We start from the raw sequence: 17,231 nt of genomic DNA, 5'->3' as shown, positions 1-17,231 counted from the left end.
GATTAAGAAGAATCTGCATCAAATTCTCACTCACAATTAATCAATTTCATTACTCAGAAATTACAGGAATAAAATATAAGGTGGATCCACTTTTCTGATAGGTGCTACTGCAAAGGATAGATGGCCAGAGCTGACTAAAAAACCTATCTGAAGGTTTCAAATTCATGTGTCCTGGAGAACAATGAACTGTAACATAGTTAAGCAAAATATGTACTTCTGTGTATTTTAGCCTTCCGATTTTATAAAGCTTCTAATATAGAAAGACTGGATGAAAAGTAAATGCAGTCAGAGAAATTAATGCACACAGAGGAGACACAAATTTTATGTATTTGGGTTCTTCGTAGAAAATTTAAACATTGTTCATATATGTTAAGATTTTCTTTTAAAATAATAAATTTCTAGTCCTCTGGCTAGGGAAATTAATTTTTAACATAAATTGCTGCATTCTGCGCGATTTCCACTGTCTGACTCTCTCATACCTGCAAATCTCTTTCACATAGGACATTATTCTTCAGTCCAAGAATAAACAATTTCTCTCCATCCTAATTAGACCTGAAAGCAAGCCTTTTCCCCTTCACGTGCCACAGTAGAAACTACATTTGAGAAAGAGTTCTGAGCAAAGGTGAAGGGTCTCTGCTTGGGGTCCATCTATAGCTTTAATGAGCTAATATGAATGTCTTAAAGCAGAAACTTTTATCTGCTGGTTTCACTTCTAAAACACAGGATTAATTCTAACATTTCTGTTCAATCCATCTGCCTGTCCTGAGGTGCATTTATTACAGTTACAGGGCAGCAACAAACAAGATTCATCAACGTCTTTTGTGTCTCCATTGTGCACTTGCAGAGTGCAGAGTCTAATTAGCATTGCGAGAGGAAAAGGTGACAGGACACACTTTGACTCCCGAAGCATCCTGGTTTGCCCACAGCACAGGGCTTGATGGCAGCGTGAGGTGAATTAGCTGTCTCTTTGGGGCACAGATGGCTCCAGCGTGCCGGCATTTTCCGTACTGCTGAACCTCGTTACGCTTTGCTGTTGGAAGCTACTTGGGACAGCAGAGATGGTGATCAAAGAAAGGGCACAATCCTCTCTAGGTGCAAAGGTCTCAGTTCTGTAAGCCGAGCTCTAATGTGTTAGTGTGAGTGGGTCTGCCAGTCAGAAGAGGCAGGATCCGGCGGGTTGAAACAGCCTGGTTATTGCTTTCTGTATTTTTGTAGGAAGCAATGACTAATTATGTCAGCCGTCAAAAGCGCAAATCCCTGTTCCTTGTTTGTGGAGCATCACTGATGGGCCACTTTTCTCTCTGTCAAGCAGATTACATTCCAGGGTACTGAAGTTGCAGGGTTTGCTGTGTTCTTCCAGTCTTTCCTTGACTTATCCCTACTCCCACTTTCATAGTAGTGTGAGGATGTTAACTTCCCTAGTTCCTAGGAGTCAGCAATTAACAAAACAAACGATTTCCTGAGTCTTCAATTGTCTTCTCTGCTCCTCTTATAGTAGATTAAATTTCACTGAAAGTCATCTTCCGCGCTGTGAAAGGCACCATGATGCAGTCTGGGCTAATATCTTAGTGGAAGATAAACTTCTAGCAATCTTTGCATTATTATACGTAATCTATATCACGTTTTTCCTTTCAGTACATGGAATATTCTTCTTCCTCTTAGTTATAAAGCACCAGAGATTGAAACAGAATTTTAAAAGTGTAAGGATAAAAGAAAATTTAGTTTAAATAAAATTAGAAATAGTTTCAATCTGATGACACGGATGGAGACTTTTTTGAAGTAAGTTTTAGATAAAGCACATATAGGCAGACTGATGTGGCCTTTTGGAGAAAAAATATATATTATTTGGATGAATTATTCCTTTTCCCAGTGCTTTCCTCTTACATTGTTTTCAATTTTTACACCATGTATTCAAATCCAAGCAGAATTTTACCAACTAGGATTTCACTGAAAGAGAGTAAGTACTCAAATGACCATGCCATTTCTACTCCAGTATCTATAGCTCAAAGCTATTTAGACATCTAAAACCTCTTCAAGACAATTGGGAGTGATGCATTAAATAACTTGGTAACGCTAATTTCGGTTTCTCATCCTGCCAAATTGTTCCTGTCCACAATTGTGGCCATGTCCTATGTTCCTCTGAAGGCCCATTCACTTGAGCACAGTTATGCACACCAAGGAACAAACACCTCCAGCTCGGGTTTGATGAGGCAAGGAGGAATCCATGCTAAAATGGCAATAGTCCACAAAATTAAAGAAAAAAAATGCTGAAAAAATGAGAAAGACGCCCGCAAATTTTATTCCAGTAAAAATACATGTGCCTAGCAGAAAGAAGAGCGAGCATTTCTTAACAGACATATTTGAATGCCATGTACTTTTTAAAGCAATTACAGAAAAGACTGTAATACTTCCTCTGGAGACCCCTCTGTCACAGTCATAGGATACACTGAATGTTCTCAAATTTGCCTTTTCAAAGGATCACTTACACAAGGCAGGAACTATTTTTTCCTCGCAACACTCTTAATTAGTTATCTGATGTCTGTAGAAAAATGTATTACTATATTTTACTGGGGATTTTCTCTTCTTATAGCTGATTTGGATTTTACTCACCAAGTATATGGCTATGCTGAAAAGAAATGCAGCGAAATGGTGGGCACCAGTTACTTGAAGCACTCTGCTCTGAGGGCAGGCACTGGCCCTGTGGTCCTGACACACGGCTGCTCACTCCACCTGAGGTAAAGGACACAGACAGACCTTCAGGGAAGAGGCTCATCTAAGTAAAACCATTTCTAGTTTGGAAAATGTGGAATGAAATACAAGCTCAAACACCTCCCCAAGCCGTTCCCATAGTGTCATTGCTGCTGAAGAAGCGGAGAGGGCCTAGGCTGCAAGAGTCGTGAGGAGGGTGGATGCAGCAACAACCATAAACACTGTGTAAGAGGAATTTCTGTGATCTGTGTGATTGTTCTTACTCTGTTACTGTCACAGACACAATTTGTGCTCTCACGCAATGCCCACACCGAATTTTTCCTCTCACGACACGCCCACAACCTGTACTGTCCCTTGCTCCTTAAGCCTTTCCGCCCCGCGTTTCCCCGGGACTACCGGCCCCAGCAGCCCTTGCGGTGCCCTCCCGCTGCATCTGGCGGCTCCGTGGCGCGGGGGCTGCTGGGGTTTGTAGGCAGCTTCCGCCTCGGCGAGGCCTGGCGCCGCGGGCGCCGCATCTCGACGCCTCTCGGCCGGACGGCGGCCCAAGGGAGTCGGGGGGACACCGGGTGTGTTACCTTGTAGGGCAGGTGCTGCTGGCTGCCCAGGGCCGAGGAAGCGACGTGAAGGAGCAGCACAAGGCGAGGCGTGGGCCGGTAGCCGCGGGAAGCCTGGCGGGGACGCTGAGGGGCCAGCAAGGAGGCTGAGGAGATGTGAGGGGCCGGCGGGAAGGCTGAGGAGGCGGGGAGGGCCGGCAGCCCGGGGGACCCCTGTGGGCTGCGGGGGCTCGGCTGTGGCGAGCGGTGGGACGGGTGCTGAGGAGATACTGCACAGCCGCCCTTCTCCCCTCGTTTGTAATGAAAAGATGAGGTCTGAGTGAGTTGTTTTTTGGGGTTTGGTTTTGGGGTTTTTTTCCTTTGGGTTTGTTTTATGGCAACGAGCACTTAGTGTGCAAGGGCTCCTGCCTTGCAGAGACACTGCGCCCCTCGCCAGCCGACTGGCAGGGCTTTTTTCTCAGGGCAAGGCTGGGTCTCCTGATGATGGCTGGATGAGGAGCTATACTCTGCTGAAATACCGAATTCAGCTTTGAGAACTCTTTTTTGGGGTGGTAAAAGCTTCAGGTAGGCTTTAGATGCCGCAACTGAAATTAAAGAGGATGTGAATGAGCAGTCATTATTCTTCCCCAGGAAGGGACACCCATTTTGGTAACTACCTGCCTTAGTTATAACATGAGAAAATCACTGAGCTCATCCTTTTGACTTGCATATTTTCTTAAAAAAACAAATCTTGAGTTCCTTGTCTTTCATTCTGAAAAAACCAGCTCCTTGGACCTCACCCGATGCTAATTTGTCTTACAGAGAAATCTTCTGTACAGTGCACCAGTTCTGGTGGATTCTTAGCTCTAGCTAAGTATGTGTTGACATACCTGGGAGAGAGAACCAAGCACACAGCTATTATCCTTTTGATGCTCCATAAATGGAATGTTCTTTTGCATTTTCCAAACCCAGTGCATTGTTTCCTGTGGTTTCAGCATTAGATGGGAGAGGGTTTCATGCTGCAATGATTTAAAATCAATTGTTGCCTGCTGAAGAGCCCTTTTTGCCTTTTTTGCTACTGGGGTAAATCATGAAGGCTTTGGGATTCCCTCAATGCTTGTGACAGAATCAGGCAGCTGAGTGCCTTCCTGGAAAAGGGATGAAGCATTAATGGAGCACATTTGGACTACAGCTGTTGCCATCCTGAGCCTATATATAGAAACCCTCTACTCCACACACATGTGGGAGACAACTGTATTTGCTGGCAGCACAACTGAAGTTTGCAGTATTTTTTTGTCATCTCTCGACACTCAGTTGCTGCAGGAGTACTTGGGAGTCAGCTTCAGAGTTCTCAATTAAAGGTGGAATTTCATTGAAGTTATGTAGTTGAAATGTTTACTCAGACTGTTCACGAGAGGGGCATATACTTACGATCTGAATGAGGAAGGGAGAAGAAACAAGAGGAGATGGGAGTGCAGGAGGGTGTGATGTCCCTGATCAGTGCTAATGGAAAGTTCCTGATTCCCATCCTGTGCCACTCTACTGTGGTGTCACTTTTAGCAGGGCATTGTGCTGTAATTTTCTGTATACCTGACAATTAGGCTAATGACAGGAAGTATGATTTCAGACTAATATACAGAATAAACAATCTGGTTGAGAAAATGCACTTTTTTTTTTTCCAAGTCCTATGTTAATAAATTCTTCCATAGTCTTTGACAGAACTATGCTTGTTATGACTGTCATTGTGCATATGATTTGCTGTATGCTTGTAAAAATGTCTAAAATAAATAAGAACCGCAGCTATTTCTCTACTAAAAGCCAAATTAAATTTCTTCTTACCACTTCAGTCAGTTCTTCATATAAAGTGTGCTGAAGGTCTGCAAGATAGCTAAGATTGTATCACCCCTATTTTAAAGTAAAATTACAGAATGATCCTAGAAATTAGAGAATGGGAGAATCTTGGTCTTAGAAGAACTCCCAGTTTAATCAACTCCTAGTCCCAGGCTGGGCATTCAGCTCTGCAACTCACAGCCATGGCTTTGTACAGTTCTAGATTTTAAAGTCCTTTTAGGCAGCTTTTCCTTTTCAGTGATACTTGCTTTGCACCTGAAACAACATCAGTTACAAGCTGAGTGATACCACAGCATGGGTAGCGCTGGGGAAAAGAACTGAAACTGATAAACATTGTTAACAGCTTAGAGAAGTAAGAGGGAGAAAGCAGAGCTTATTGGCTCAGTGCGGGAACACATAACTTCCCTTATCTTTTCTATTCCTAAATGACCCATCCTCAATTCAGAAAGGGATGTGAAAGCCTGCCAGGTGAAGGAACAAGGCACAGCCTGGAGCTGGAAAATGTGGTGGATTTGAAACCCACCTAGAGGAGAGCCCCTGACCTTGGTGAGAGACCAGGCATGCAAGAACTGCGACTGCAGACTGCCATACAAGAGTGTTCTTTATATACTGCTGGGACACTGGTGGACAGAAGAAACTTGCTTTGCTGGAGTTTCCTGTGCATCAGTGGTAGCTAGATAAAAAACTATTTGAGTGAGCTGTATAGTAAGAAGAAGCAATTGCAACTGGGAAGATGTAGGTTCACTGCTCTTCACAACTGACATGCTTAACTGTCCAACTTTTATGAAATGCTCAGTTTGTGACATATTAAATGGTATGATATCTTACTTCAAGTTGAAATGGTCTGGGCCTAATCCTTCTGGGCCAACTATGCGTATTCCTTGTGCTTTTGGAGATCGCTAGCCGCCATAGTTTTCACTTACTTAATTATCTGTCTTGATGTAGAATTAAAAAAGTTCCTGAACTGGTCTAGCCAGGTGTGGGGAAGCATGCTGGGAAATCGTATGACTCTTGCAGACAACAATGTAATAATTAAAATATGTTATTTGCATTACAAACAGCAGTAAGTCAAGCCCCTATAAGCTGGAGCCAAGATACATTCCTCATCAGGATACATTCCTCATCTAGTTGTTACGTGGTGTCATACAGCCTGATTCCAGGCGTGATACCGCTCCAGATAAACCTGTTGTCTGGTGGTGGGATTGTGGAGCCGCATGCCAGATACTTTACACCATGCAGAACAGAGCCTTTCTAAGAACTGGCCTGTTCTACACTAGAGGGCAATTTTTCTCCTTTCCAAGAACAGTAGTGTATATTCATTCTGTAGGTTCTTTGGTGCAGCTTGACTGTATTGGCAAGTCAAGCTAACAATCCACTATATGAGCCATCCCTTATTGCTGAGTTTCTTTCCCTATGCCGTGAAGCTGGTGCTCAGGTGTCTTGAGGACACAGGATACTATCAGAGGCTGCAGATGTTCATAGGAGGAGAGTGGTACCACTGTTTATGCAGCAGGTTAAGCTCATCTTTGCCTGGGCTGCCTTGGACTGCCCAGCCTCCCACCATCTCCCTGCCCTTGTCATGTGTTTCCATCCCGTCCCTTCCTCCAGCACCTGCAGTTGTGTGGTCAGGTTGTGTGCAGACTGAGGATGCTTGCGCATCTTTGTCCTGCCAGGTCTGACTAGTTCCCTGATGTGCTCTCCCTGCCAGCACGAGGGAGAGGACAGGAAAAGGTTGCCTGGCCAAGAACGACATTATGGACTTGAAGCTGCAGCTAGAAAAGCTTGTGCTAATGCACATGCAGATGCTGGCTGTCGTGGAGAGCTGCAGAAGGCTGCCTCCCCAGTATGTTAATAATTCATCGTTGCTTCTTTCCATTCTTTCCAAACGGTGCTGGAGCCAAAACAGATCAAACAAACTCAAGTATACTATTATGACAAAACAAACTTGTCTGTGCCTTGCTTTGTGTGGATAGACAGATGGGGTAGGTTAGAGAGAAAGCTCTCCTGATCACCTTGACTTTCTGCTTCGATTATTTTCCAGTGTCTTAATTTTAAGTAGACAGATAAATGACTTACCGCAGTGTATAGATGTGAGACAGAGATATTTCAGGCACTTTTAGCTTGGTCTTCTACGGAAATGAGGCTTATTTTCTTTCATTACCTCTCTCTCTATATATTCCCACATACCATACTTTTTAACCCATGAGCAATTTCAGTTAAATCGGGAAAAGAAGTACTGAAATTAAAGATATAAATTTTGTCAAAAGAGAAGATCAAGAAGAGAAAAGCAGCATTCTTACATAGTCCTTACTAGTCAGCAGAGGAGCCACACAGAAGACAGCCATTCTGAAGCCAAATGCAGAGCAAATGCCTCAGTATAGGTTTACACCTTATTAGACATCAGAGGATCCCATTATAAGGCATGAAATAATAGGAGAAACCCCCTTACTTCTGCTTACGGAGCTAATCTGCTAAATTCTGTATAAACCGGAAGTCGCTGCTCTTCTGTATGGGGAACCTCACTGAACTTAAAAAAGGGAGGCTGGTGATTTCCTTTTAGTGCAGTGGTAATTTGAATGTTTCTGGTTTGCTTTTTTAATTCATGTTTCCCTTGCTAGGAAGAATTATTGCTGTGTCACTGTATGACTTTTATATGGCTGTGTTTGAATTTGTTTGGCTGGAAACCACAGTGAGAAGCAGTGAAAAGAGGTTTTGAAATTTAATTGTGTGGGCAACATGATCAAGTGACCTGAAAACAAGGGACCAGCCCCTCTGAGACAGAGTGCTACCCAGGAGAGTCTCTTTCTTGCTCTTCAGAGTAAGATCTTTGCAAAAAAATGCTTTCTCCATGCATATGCAGTCATCCATCACAGCATCTTACCAAATGTAGCAGTATGTTTTTGTCTGGTTTTTGTCGTTGTTGTTGTGTTTTTGTTTTTTTTAATCTTGAAGACCATTTCTGTTTCTTCTCTATGTGGGGAAAAGTATCTTAAAGCACATAGGCTAAAATTGCCTTAAAAGGCAGGCATTTCAGGCATATTTTGTATTCTGAGTGGAGCTATACACATCTGATTACGAATTGTGAAAGGTATTCATGAGTTCTTATTACCCCTCGGGGTAGCAGCTGGGAAAAGCAGCAGGAGTGGCTGCTCAGAAAGCGAGGAGGAGAGGATGCCTGGGGCCTTTACATACCACCATCCAAGATCTGCTTACAGCATCACATTGGGAATGGATTCTGCTTACCCCAACGTTTTATTCTGTGAAATTGCCTGATCTTCTGCACTACCACCTATCTCTTTCACAATGGCTCTCAGCTGTCAGGTAAAAAACTTTTTGAAGCTGTTAGAACTAAAGCAAACCCAGACAAGTCTCAGTTTCTGCATTGTTTCAACTTGGGGAATCTGTTATTGAAAGAAATAGTGGAGAATTATTGAAAAGAGTGAAAACATCTGTACAGTTTTGCACTTGAGAACGGCAGAAGTACCTACCCGAGTTTTCCTGGCTTTTACACAAATGTTTTCCAGAGAGGATTCAGAGAGCACTGAGGTGACAGCCCTGCCTTCAGCTGCCCTTGTAATCAGTGCTCTGCCACTGCATCTTGCTAAGGGATTCGGAAGAGGCTGATCCAACTTGCAGGGAAGGTGAGTAACATGAAGCAGGGATGCTGGCCTGCCAAGAACGTGGGCACTGTGGTAGTCAAGTGTTGTTTCTCCTGTGTATACGTTGTTTTTCACCAACATTTTCATGGAAAAAAAACAAACTAAAAAACTCCTTGTCCCACCCCAGCCCTCCATACTCCATTGAAATATGTAGCTGAAAAAGCCTGGTTGAAAGTAGAAACTCTTGAGATAATAATCCCGCAGCACTACCCCAGGGCAATTATATTTCACATTTGATGAGTCCATTCTCTAGACCCCAACCTAAGTTATATCTTCCAGATGCAGTAGTTCGTCCAGCTCGGGAGATGCACTCCTGTGGCAGACCCTCGCTCTGCAGGAGAAATGTAGGGCATGGGGCATATTGACTACTGCTGCCAGGGGCAGTGGTTTACCATTTCTGAATTTTCTATGGAAAGTGGACAGTTTTTAAACAGAAAACTTTAGTTTGTTGAAAACTATGGAGGAAAAAAGGTTGAGGGAGTAGGTCAGCATCTACTAATAGATCATCTCAGGCTGTGTTTGGTAAGGAACGGAAGAAAGAAGGTGAGGCTCAGATGCCTTAGACATTGCTTGTGGCATATTCTCCCAAAATGAAGCTGATTCATATTTGGAAATGATTTGACTGCAGGCAGAACATAAATGTATTATGCAGATTTCTACCTAATTTACTTGTCCAATTAGATCATTAAAATGCCTCAAGCATTTGTGGCTTGGTTTTATTTTGTGGCATTTTTAAGAAAAACTCACCATCTTTTCCTTGCAGAAATCTTGTCCATGTATTGTCTCCACTCTGTTTTTTCTGAATGAGGACAACTGAGGTGTGTATACGGGGCTAGGAGATGCCGGCACAGAGAAGACTGGGAACTGTCTGAAAGTGGTATTAATCAAAGGTTGCAGGAGGTGGTGGCTTCACCAGAGACTTTCCTGTGACATAGTAATTGAGCTACATTTTTGTGGCTACTGAACTCTGACACCATATTTTTGCATGGACATTAAATTGCACCTTGTAGGAACTTTGGCAGCCTGCATTGTAAAGTCCCACAGAAGCAGAGATGTTTTTTGAGATTCGAAATTAGGGAAGGCACTAATTGTAAACATTTTTTTCTGGTTGTCCTAAATGGTATTTCGGTCTTGTATGTTCCTCAACTCTGACTTTGTACAAATTATCAAATTAATGCTGTCATGAGAGCACAGTACCGAGCCAGACGATGGCTGTCCTCGTTGCATAATGCAGAAAGCTTTGGCCAGAGGAGTTTTTAGCAATAGTGAAGAAGGGCGGGGTGTGGAGGACACACTCTGTAATTGAGGATCAAAGCTAATTGTTTCTGCTTCTCAATCTGTATAGGAGCTGTTCAGCTGCAAAAGGCAGAAGTGTTAGGAAGCATCTATCACCTAGACGTTTTGTCATCAGGGAGAAGTGAAGAGGTAAGTTCTACTTTTTACAAAGTCAATTTTTTGTAGGAAAAGTCTTTCCTCAAAGTAGCTTGGCAATACATTTGATGGTAAGAGGCTTAAGTATAACCTAGATTTAGTAAAAACTGCATGTAATGTACAGAAATGTGATGGATATAGTAAGGATACTGCTAAAAGTAGTTAATAATAATTCTTAACTATAGAAGCATTATCTAGTTTATCTCACCTGTCAGGCAGAAAAGAGGTGGGGAAGCTATGGAAGTAAAGTGGAAAAGGTGAGGCAAAATTTTTCTAAAAACTTTAGGAAGTGACTTTTGTTAGGATAAAATCCCACTCTATATAGAACTATGAAGTTGTATTTAATTTCTGTGGAGTAAGTTTTTTTCCACAGATCTTGACACCACCAGAAGTTCTTAAGTTTCCAATTAAAAAGTGGGGAATCACAGTTTTTGTTTTGTCTCCTCTTATTTACCAAATGACGGGAAGCACCAGTAACTGAAATAATCCTGTTTTCCCTTTACCTCTCCAGTTCTGTATTCTGGTAACTATATAATGTAACATTCAATAATTATTAGCATTAATTTGAACACATAGCTTTAAAATAAATTTATATGTTTTCATTCTGGCAGCAGATCCACTCAATCTCTGTTGCAGAAGAAGCTGGATAACCTGTATATAGTTTCCTTTTATTGTAGTTCTGTATGTGTGGTATTCTGCATACTCTCAGTTTGCATTCCAGCAGCGACTGAAGCATAAGACACAAAATTCAGTCTGCAGTAGTGGAAATCAGACTTCTAGCCAAGTTCTATGTCAAAATCCAAGAGTGGTGAAGGAGAGAGGGTTTGAAGTGCTTTTTGAATTAAGCTGCTTCAACAGTCTTAAACAATCCAGTGCAAGGCAAAGTTATGAAAGTAGAGTTTGGCTTGGAGAATTGCAACCATTATTGGGTAACCGGTTTCTGGAAAAAAGAGATATTGTGGAGCCTCCTTGGTAAATAATGGTGCCCAGTACACAGTGGTCTAAGTTGGACTGTCCTGTTCAGAACTGAATGTAGGAAAGGAAAAAGGAATACAAATGAAGCCTTTTATGGGATGGGGTGAAAGAATGACTCATGCTAGTCTGTTACTATCTGATCATGTTTTATGCTTTAAAATGTATTTGCAACCTTGGAATTTTAGATCTCTTGTGTTTTTAAAACATCATTTACTAAAAATGGTCAGTATGAGCAAACTGAGCAGCATGGAGTTGCTGCCCATATGATGTTTTTATATATTTTTTTGCCTTCTTTTTTTTGTAAGGTTTCTGTTTCTACTAACTATCCTTTCTTGTAATAGGGAAGGCTTTCAGAAGTGGCACAAAGTTGAAGATGGATATTAAGAGCATGAAGAACTATCTCTATTGGCTGTACTGCCAGTTTGAACTAATCACCTGCAGCTATCTCATGGAGCCCTGGGAAAAACTGCTCTTCTACACTTTCAACATTACTATGTTAGTTATGGTCTTATACACTGCTTACATCTTTGTCCCTGTCCACATTAGCACGGCTTTTCAATTCTTCTTGCACTTATTTGGAAACCAACATGAAAATACTGTTTCCATCGTGAAGTAATATGGCAACCTGACACTGACTTTTGGATCAAAGAAGTGTTTTTCTTAACACTCCGTTTTTGTTTAGAAACAGGTTCAGGGTGTGTGCAAACACTGTTTTATTCTGCAGTATCTCTTAGTGTTCTTCTGTATTCCGGGACTCTGTGACAGCAAATTATTTTGCGAAAACAATTTCAATCAGTCCTTGTTTTTATCGTTTGATAAAAACGATATCTGCTTCTTAAAGAGCTTTCAATTCTAAAGACTGTCTGGAGTTACGAAGCTGGGTTTGGTACAGAAACAACGGTGCTGCATATTTTGTTATTCCAGGGAGAGCTGCTTGGACATGGAGAGTTTTCATCTTGAGAAATTATATGGCGTAGATTTGTTCTGGTCTGCCATAGCTTTGCTGACAGGAGAGATGTGTACACAAAAGGTTTTGCACAATACTATACAACTATAAGCTGCTTCTCTAAGCTTGGTATGTATGTATTTATAGAATGATTTTATTATTTATTTAGTTTCCTCAATTATTTAATACAATTAATTACTTGACTGGTTCATCATCATTATGCAAATAATGCAGCTGATTTATTAAAAATGTGGGGATTTACTTCCATGAAAATTTGTAATAAAATTCTTATTTTCTTGGACTTCAAAAAAAAAGACCATTTTTGTTTTACTTTTGGAAGACTGGTAAAGCATGCATATCATATACAGAACATATTCAATTATGGTAGGGGCATTTCAGTTGAAAAACAAGAAAAACCCTACCTAAAATATGATGTCTCTCCTTTTTTCCTAAACCCCTTATTGCCCCGCTTTTTTACCTCCTTTTATACTCTACCTGTTGAGTAGTGTCTGAAACATGAACTCTTGAGACTGCAGACTTTGTAACTAGTGTGCTGGACACCCTGTAATTGGCTTTGTTTCAAAAAGTCCATGGTTTTTAAGCTTCAGCCTTAGAAAGAAGATGCCTGTGCTGCCGGCTTGCTGCAGCGGACATCGACTGGAGCTGGCCAGGGGTGAAGTACCAATACAATTAACCTGGCAGCTAGAATCAGTGTTCTGTATCATCTCAGGAGAAGAACAGAGTAGTAGCAGAGCGCGTACAGGGTAACATAAATGCAACTTTGCTCCCACCCACCCTGAATTGAGTTTTTTTACATCTTTCAAGCATAGAGATGCTCCTAGAATATCCTCTCCTTCAAGAGGATAGGTTGTTATTAGTAAGTGGCAATCAAATGACTTATGAAATGAGATTTGGTCATAGACCAAATAAAACAAAGTGATGACACTAATCATGTTATTTGTCATCTTAACATCAGATTCAGTTACTTTCCCAATTTATAATTAGGGGGAAATAGGAGAGGATGTGAAAATAGTTTATTCGGGGAAATGAGGGCAGCTGAGCTTAAACTTACAACTCTTTGGCAGTACCCAAGTAATCTCTTAAGTTTGTAAAAAAAATGTTCTATTTAATACTTTCAGATTAGAATCCAATTTTATGTTTTATTAAAGTAATGTAATGGCTAAAGTAGTAAAGATCTTATATTTGCTCCTAGCAGCTTTCATGCTCAGTATGTATATTGCATTTATTGATGTTCAGGAACAGAAGAAGGAAACATAGTATTTTATTTATGTCAATTATTAAACTATTTATGAAGACAATAATTTTGTTTCAAAACTGTCAGATAAGTAAATGCAGTATTTTACATTATACATGCTGGAAAGACGTGCACTTATTGCATTGTGTACCTGTGAAGAAAGCTCAGTGGATAAGCAAGCCAATATAAATATGTTTACACTAAATTACAGTAGAAGCCTGTACACATACATCCAAAGTATTTGTCGACATAAAGGAATCTGACATCAGGCTGGAGAAGTAGGAACTCTTACCCTGGGCGTGTTTTTGTTTATTGCTGCCCTTTCCCCGTCTCTCCAGCGCAAACCCACTTGGTGTTTGTTGTGGTTGCCTGAAGTGCCTGGTGCCTCTTTTGCAACAGCTGGGGTTGGATCGTGTCTGTTGAGCTGCCCTGTTTGCATGCGGCAGTCCTTCGGCAGGGACCGGCTCCTGTATGTCTGCTAGTGACAGCAATGCTGTTTCAGCTCTTCGTGCCGTTGCGCACCAGCAAAGATCCCAGCTCAGCTGTGTGAATCGGAGAGAGCCAGGAAAGCACCAAAAAGCAAAGAAGGAAACAAAGGGCCAAGTGGCAGCTGAAAAAAACCCAGCTTCTTGGTTAATTTTACTCATCACAATCTTTTCCCTGCACGTCACCAAGGCTCTCATCTACAGAATAGGGTTTAAAATATTATATGCAAACTCCACCTTGCAATTTCAGTTTCGAAACACTAACCTGCTTGGGCAGGTTCCCTATTGGAAGCTGCACTCTGACCAGCAGCCTGAGGTGCTGAATTGATAGAATAAGGCCATGGCTCCAGATCTGCTCATGTCAGGCCTGTGCATGCTCATCTGGCAATGTAAATTTGATCAAGGTCAGGCACTGGTATAATTTGGTGTCTATCAAACTAGCCATGCACTTGACGCAGTGTTTATCCCAGCTGCATGAGAGCAGATGCTCTCCGACCTGGAATAAAGACAACTGTAACAGCCTGCTTCAACGCTTTTCAGTATTTTTTTCAGTCAATCAGCAGAGTTTGTACTGGCTCAGTGGTCTGCAGTGAGTGGCCACAACCTTTGTTTTTTAAAGCTGGTGGCAAGTGTTGCAAATCTAGATTTACTATCGCATGGCTGAAGCAGAAAGTATTTCATGAGGACTAGGACATGGAATATTCCCTGCAATTTCTGCCTGCCCACCCTCTCTGGGGACACCTGCACCAAGCTCAGTTCCCAGTGACTTCCTGCTAGCACCAGTAGCATTTCCATCACACTTTGCCTAAGTTTCCTGTGCCACCAAGAGCAAGCAAAGTTTTTCGGACAAACTTTCTCACATAGACAGGCCAGCCATCTGCAGACAGTTTTTGCACAGAGACACACATACACACAGAGTCTACATGAGTAGTCGGTTGGCTGTTGGACACTGGGATGGCTGGTTAGTCTCCTAAACGTTGTCAGAGGATCTGCTTGCTCAACAAGACAGTATCAAATCCTTAACACCAATTCCCGCCGCACTAGATAGCTACCAATTCCACACGCCTGTTTTCCGCTGTCCGTGTGAGCTGAGCATTTGGGTGTGTGCATGGGAGAAGAGATAGTTGGTTGCAGTTGCTGTTTGCAGGGTTTTATTATCAATCAGATGCATGAATAAGAGGTGCCTGTTGCTCTCTCCGAGGCCTGTTGACCACAGCGTACACTTGTATATGCAGTATGTGCTGCTTAGTGACTGTCAGTAAAGGAATTAATTTTAGTATTTGCAAATGTGGGCTTAAACATGCAGTCTTAATTTGACAAAGTTAGTTTCTGACATATAACCAATCTGGTACTCTATCATCATTTCCGCTCCCCACCTTTGTGAATAGATCTGACCTCTCGGTCCATGTGTTTATACAGGGGAAGTTTATGTCCCTGTGGTACTACACCTTAAAAAGGAAGGTGAGGGTGATGTGGAGCACCATTCAGATCACTGTTTCACTGACTTTTTAAAAGGAATCTCATATTTAAATTGCACAACTTACCAACGCTGGTTCAGCAAGAGTTGAAACTAAAGAACAAAATAATAAACATCTGCTAAAATAAAACTGCTCATGCTGTTCATGATGAACTGTTTGATCTTTACAGCTAAAATACGTAATGGTAGATTCACAGCGTCCTCGTTATGAAGGTTTATTATTGTAGGACTTTAATTTCTCATTAAACTGTAATCTGTATTTTATAGATCCAAACAGTTTAAACTTCCTAAAGGCAATGAAGATGACGATTTTGTTCATGCGGAACTTTAACCCCTCTGCTACTGATTACTTTTAACAGTTTTTAGAGGCCTAAGATAAGTCCATGCTCCTTGTTGTTACTTTTGTTGTTCTGCTACTACGACATATGCATTTTGTCTATGCTACTATTTACATCTGAGCATAATTTGAGTTATCTTAGCTGTTCATTATCTGACTTGAAAATCCTGTTTCTAAGATGAACTTGTCAGCATTTAATAGCCTCTGCATCCCGCAGAACATGCTCCTTTTCATCTTGCATGTATTTGTTTAGAACAATGTTGAGTTTACAGCAGATCTGTTTCCTTTTACAAAGCTGACCTTAAATTACTCAGTCCTGCTTGGCTGAAACTTTCTGCCTAACTTTCCTGCTCAGCTGAAACTACTTCATGCAACAGCTTAGTTATAGTCGTCTTTGTTACAGAAAATTACTTCTTCCTATATTGGTGACATTTCCAGTACACAGTGTAAATACTATATAGAATAGTATTCACATAGAAATTTTTCTAGATGTTTTTCAGAGGGACAAAGGTAAGAATTTGAAAGTGTGAATGTTTGCCTGCTAATGATTCCCTGAGGAGGCCAGGGCTTTGCCCCTGTTCCTCTCTGCAGCATCAGTACCTTCTCACTCACCTCGCTGACTTTCACATCTCCCCTTCTGAACTGCCTGCCCTGCCCGAGGAACTGGAATGAGAAGCACAGCTGAGGGTACTGAGAGGAGTCCTCATGGATCTTACAACTGCAAGACTCTAAAATGTTGTCCCTTCTTATACAGCTAACTTGGTTAGAATTTATTTTTGTTTGTACAGACTGTATAAGAAAAAAACATTAACAAATAACCTAGTATTTCAAAAGGATGTTTCTACAAAGGCAAGAGTTAACACTTTATGTATAAAGGGATTGTTCCTGTTTTGGTCTGGAGGCTATAGAAAATGCATATAAGAATATTGCCTGTTTCAGCTTAGATACTTAATATGTGGTCCATAATCTTTTAATGCAGGTTTTCCACTATTTATCTGCTGTATAAAACTAGAGGCACCGGGGCTCCTAAAGTTTACCAGAAAATTATTCAAGGTACCTAACTGAACAGCAGGCGGCAGCTGAGCAGCTAAGGGTTTACCTCCTGCTTATCCCACATGAGTTCACAAATTCTGTTTGCCAGTGGGTTTGCATAGACAGCCGAGGCTGGTATGTGGCTGCCTTAAAAGGAGGAGAGAAATCCAGTAGCCTAATGGCTATGGCATTCATGTAAGACAGAAAAGACTCAAATACCGTCTCCTTTTGACATGCATTGAACCTGTATCCATCACTACAATCCCAACGCGAGATGTGCCAGAGGGAGGCTCTCCACAACCCTCTTACTGACAGTGCTCCTCTTTAAGGATATGTCAGGCAGGAAAACAGAAGATGAATTTGTATGTGCTTGAGCATTCAATGAGCATCGTGATTTCTGACCTTGCTCAAATCAATTTGTAATCACCACATAAAAAACCCCCACAACACATTCAGTAGGCGAGTTTGTGATCCACCCCACATAACAGCTTGGGGTTCAGGCCACCAGGCATCCATCTAAAAGGAGAGATGTGATAGCTTT

At 41.6% G+C, this 17,231-nt stretch overlaps 1 protein-coding gene across 2 annotated transcripts; it reads left to right on the top strand.

The window, feature by feature from the left end:
- The first annotated feature begins 8,644 nt into the window (after window positions 1–8,644).
- Window positions 8,645–11,774, top strand: LOC109279468 (serine palmitoyltransferase small subunit B-like). Of its 2 annotated transcripts, XM_019472099.1 has the most exons (4): window positions 8,645–8,734; window positions 9,516–9,570; window positions 10,098–10,177; window positions 11,500–11,774. In XM_019472099.1, exon 4 carries the CDS (start codon window positions 11,532–11,534, stop codon window positions 11,772–11,774), a length of 243 nt encoding a protein of 80 aa, XP_019327644.1. In that variant the 5' UTR covers window positions 8,645–8,734; window positions 9,516–9,570; window positions 10,098–10,177; window positions 11,500–11,531. The 2 variants fall into 2 exon arrangements, with proteins under 2 accessions (XP_019327644.1, XP_019327647.1); XM_019472102.1 differs by lacking the exon at window positions 9,516–9,570 and having other exon boundaries at window positions 8,678–8,734.
- The last annotated feature ends 5,457 nt before the right edge of the window (window positions 11,775–17,231 follow it).

The sequence above is a fragment of the Aptenodytes forsteri genome, unplaced genomic scaffold (genome assembly GCF_000699145.1).
Source record: "Aptenodytes forsteri isolate BGI_AS27 unplaced genomic scaffold, ASM69914v1 Scaffold299, whole genome shotgun sequence".
Classification (NCBI taxonomy): domain Eukaryota; kingdom Metazoa; phylum Chordata; class Aves; order Sphenisciformes; family Spheniscidae; genus Aptenodytes; species Aptenodytes forsteri.
Note: the sequence above shows the minus strand (reverse complement) of the source record. Positions and strands in the feature narration are given on the sequence as shown.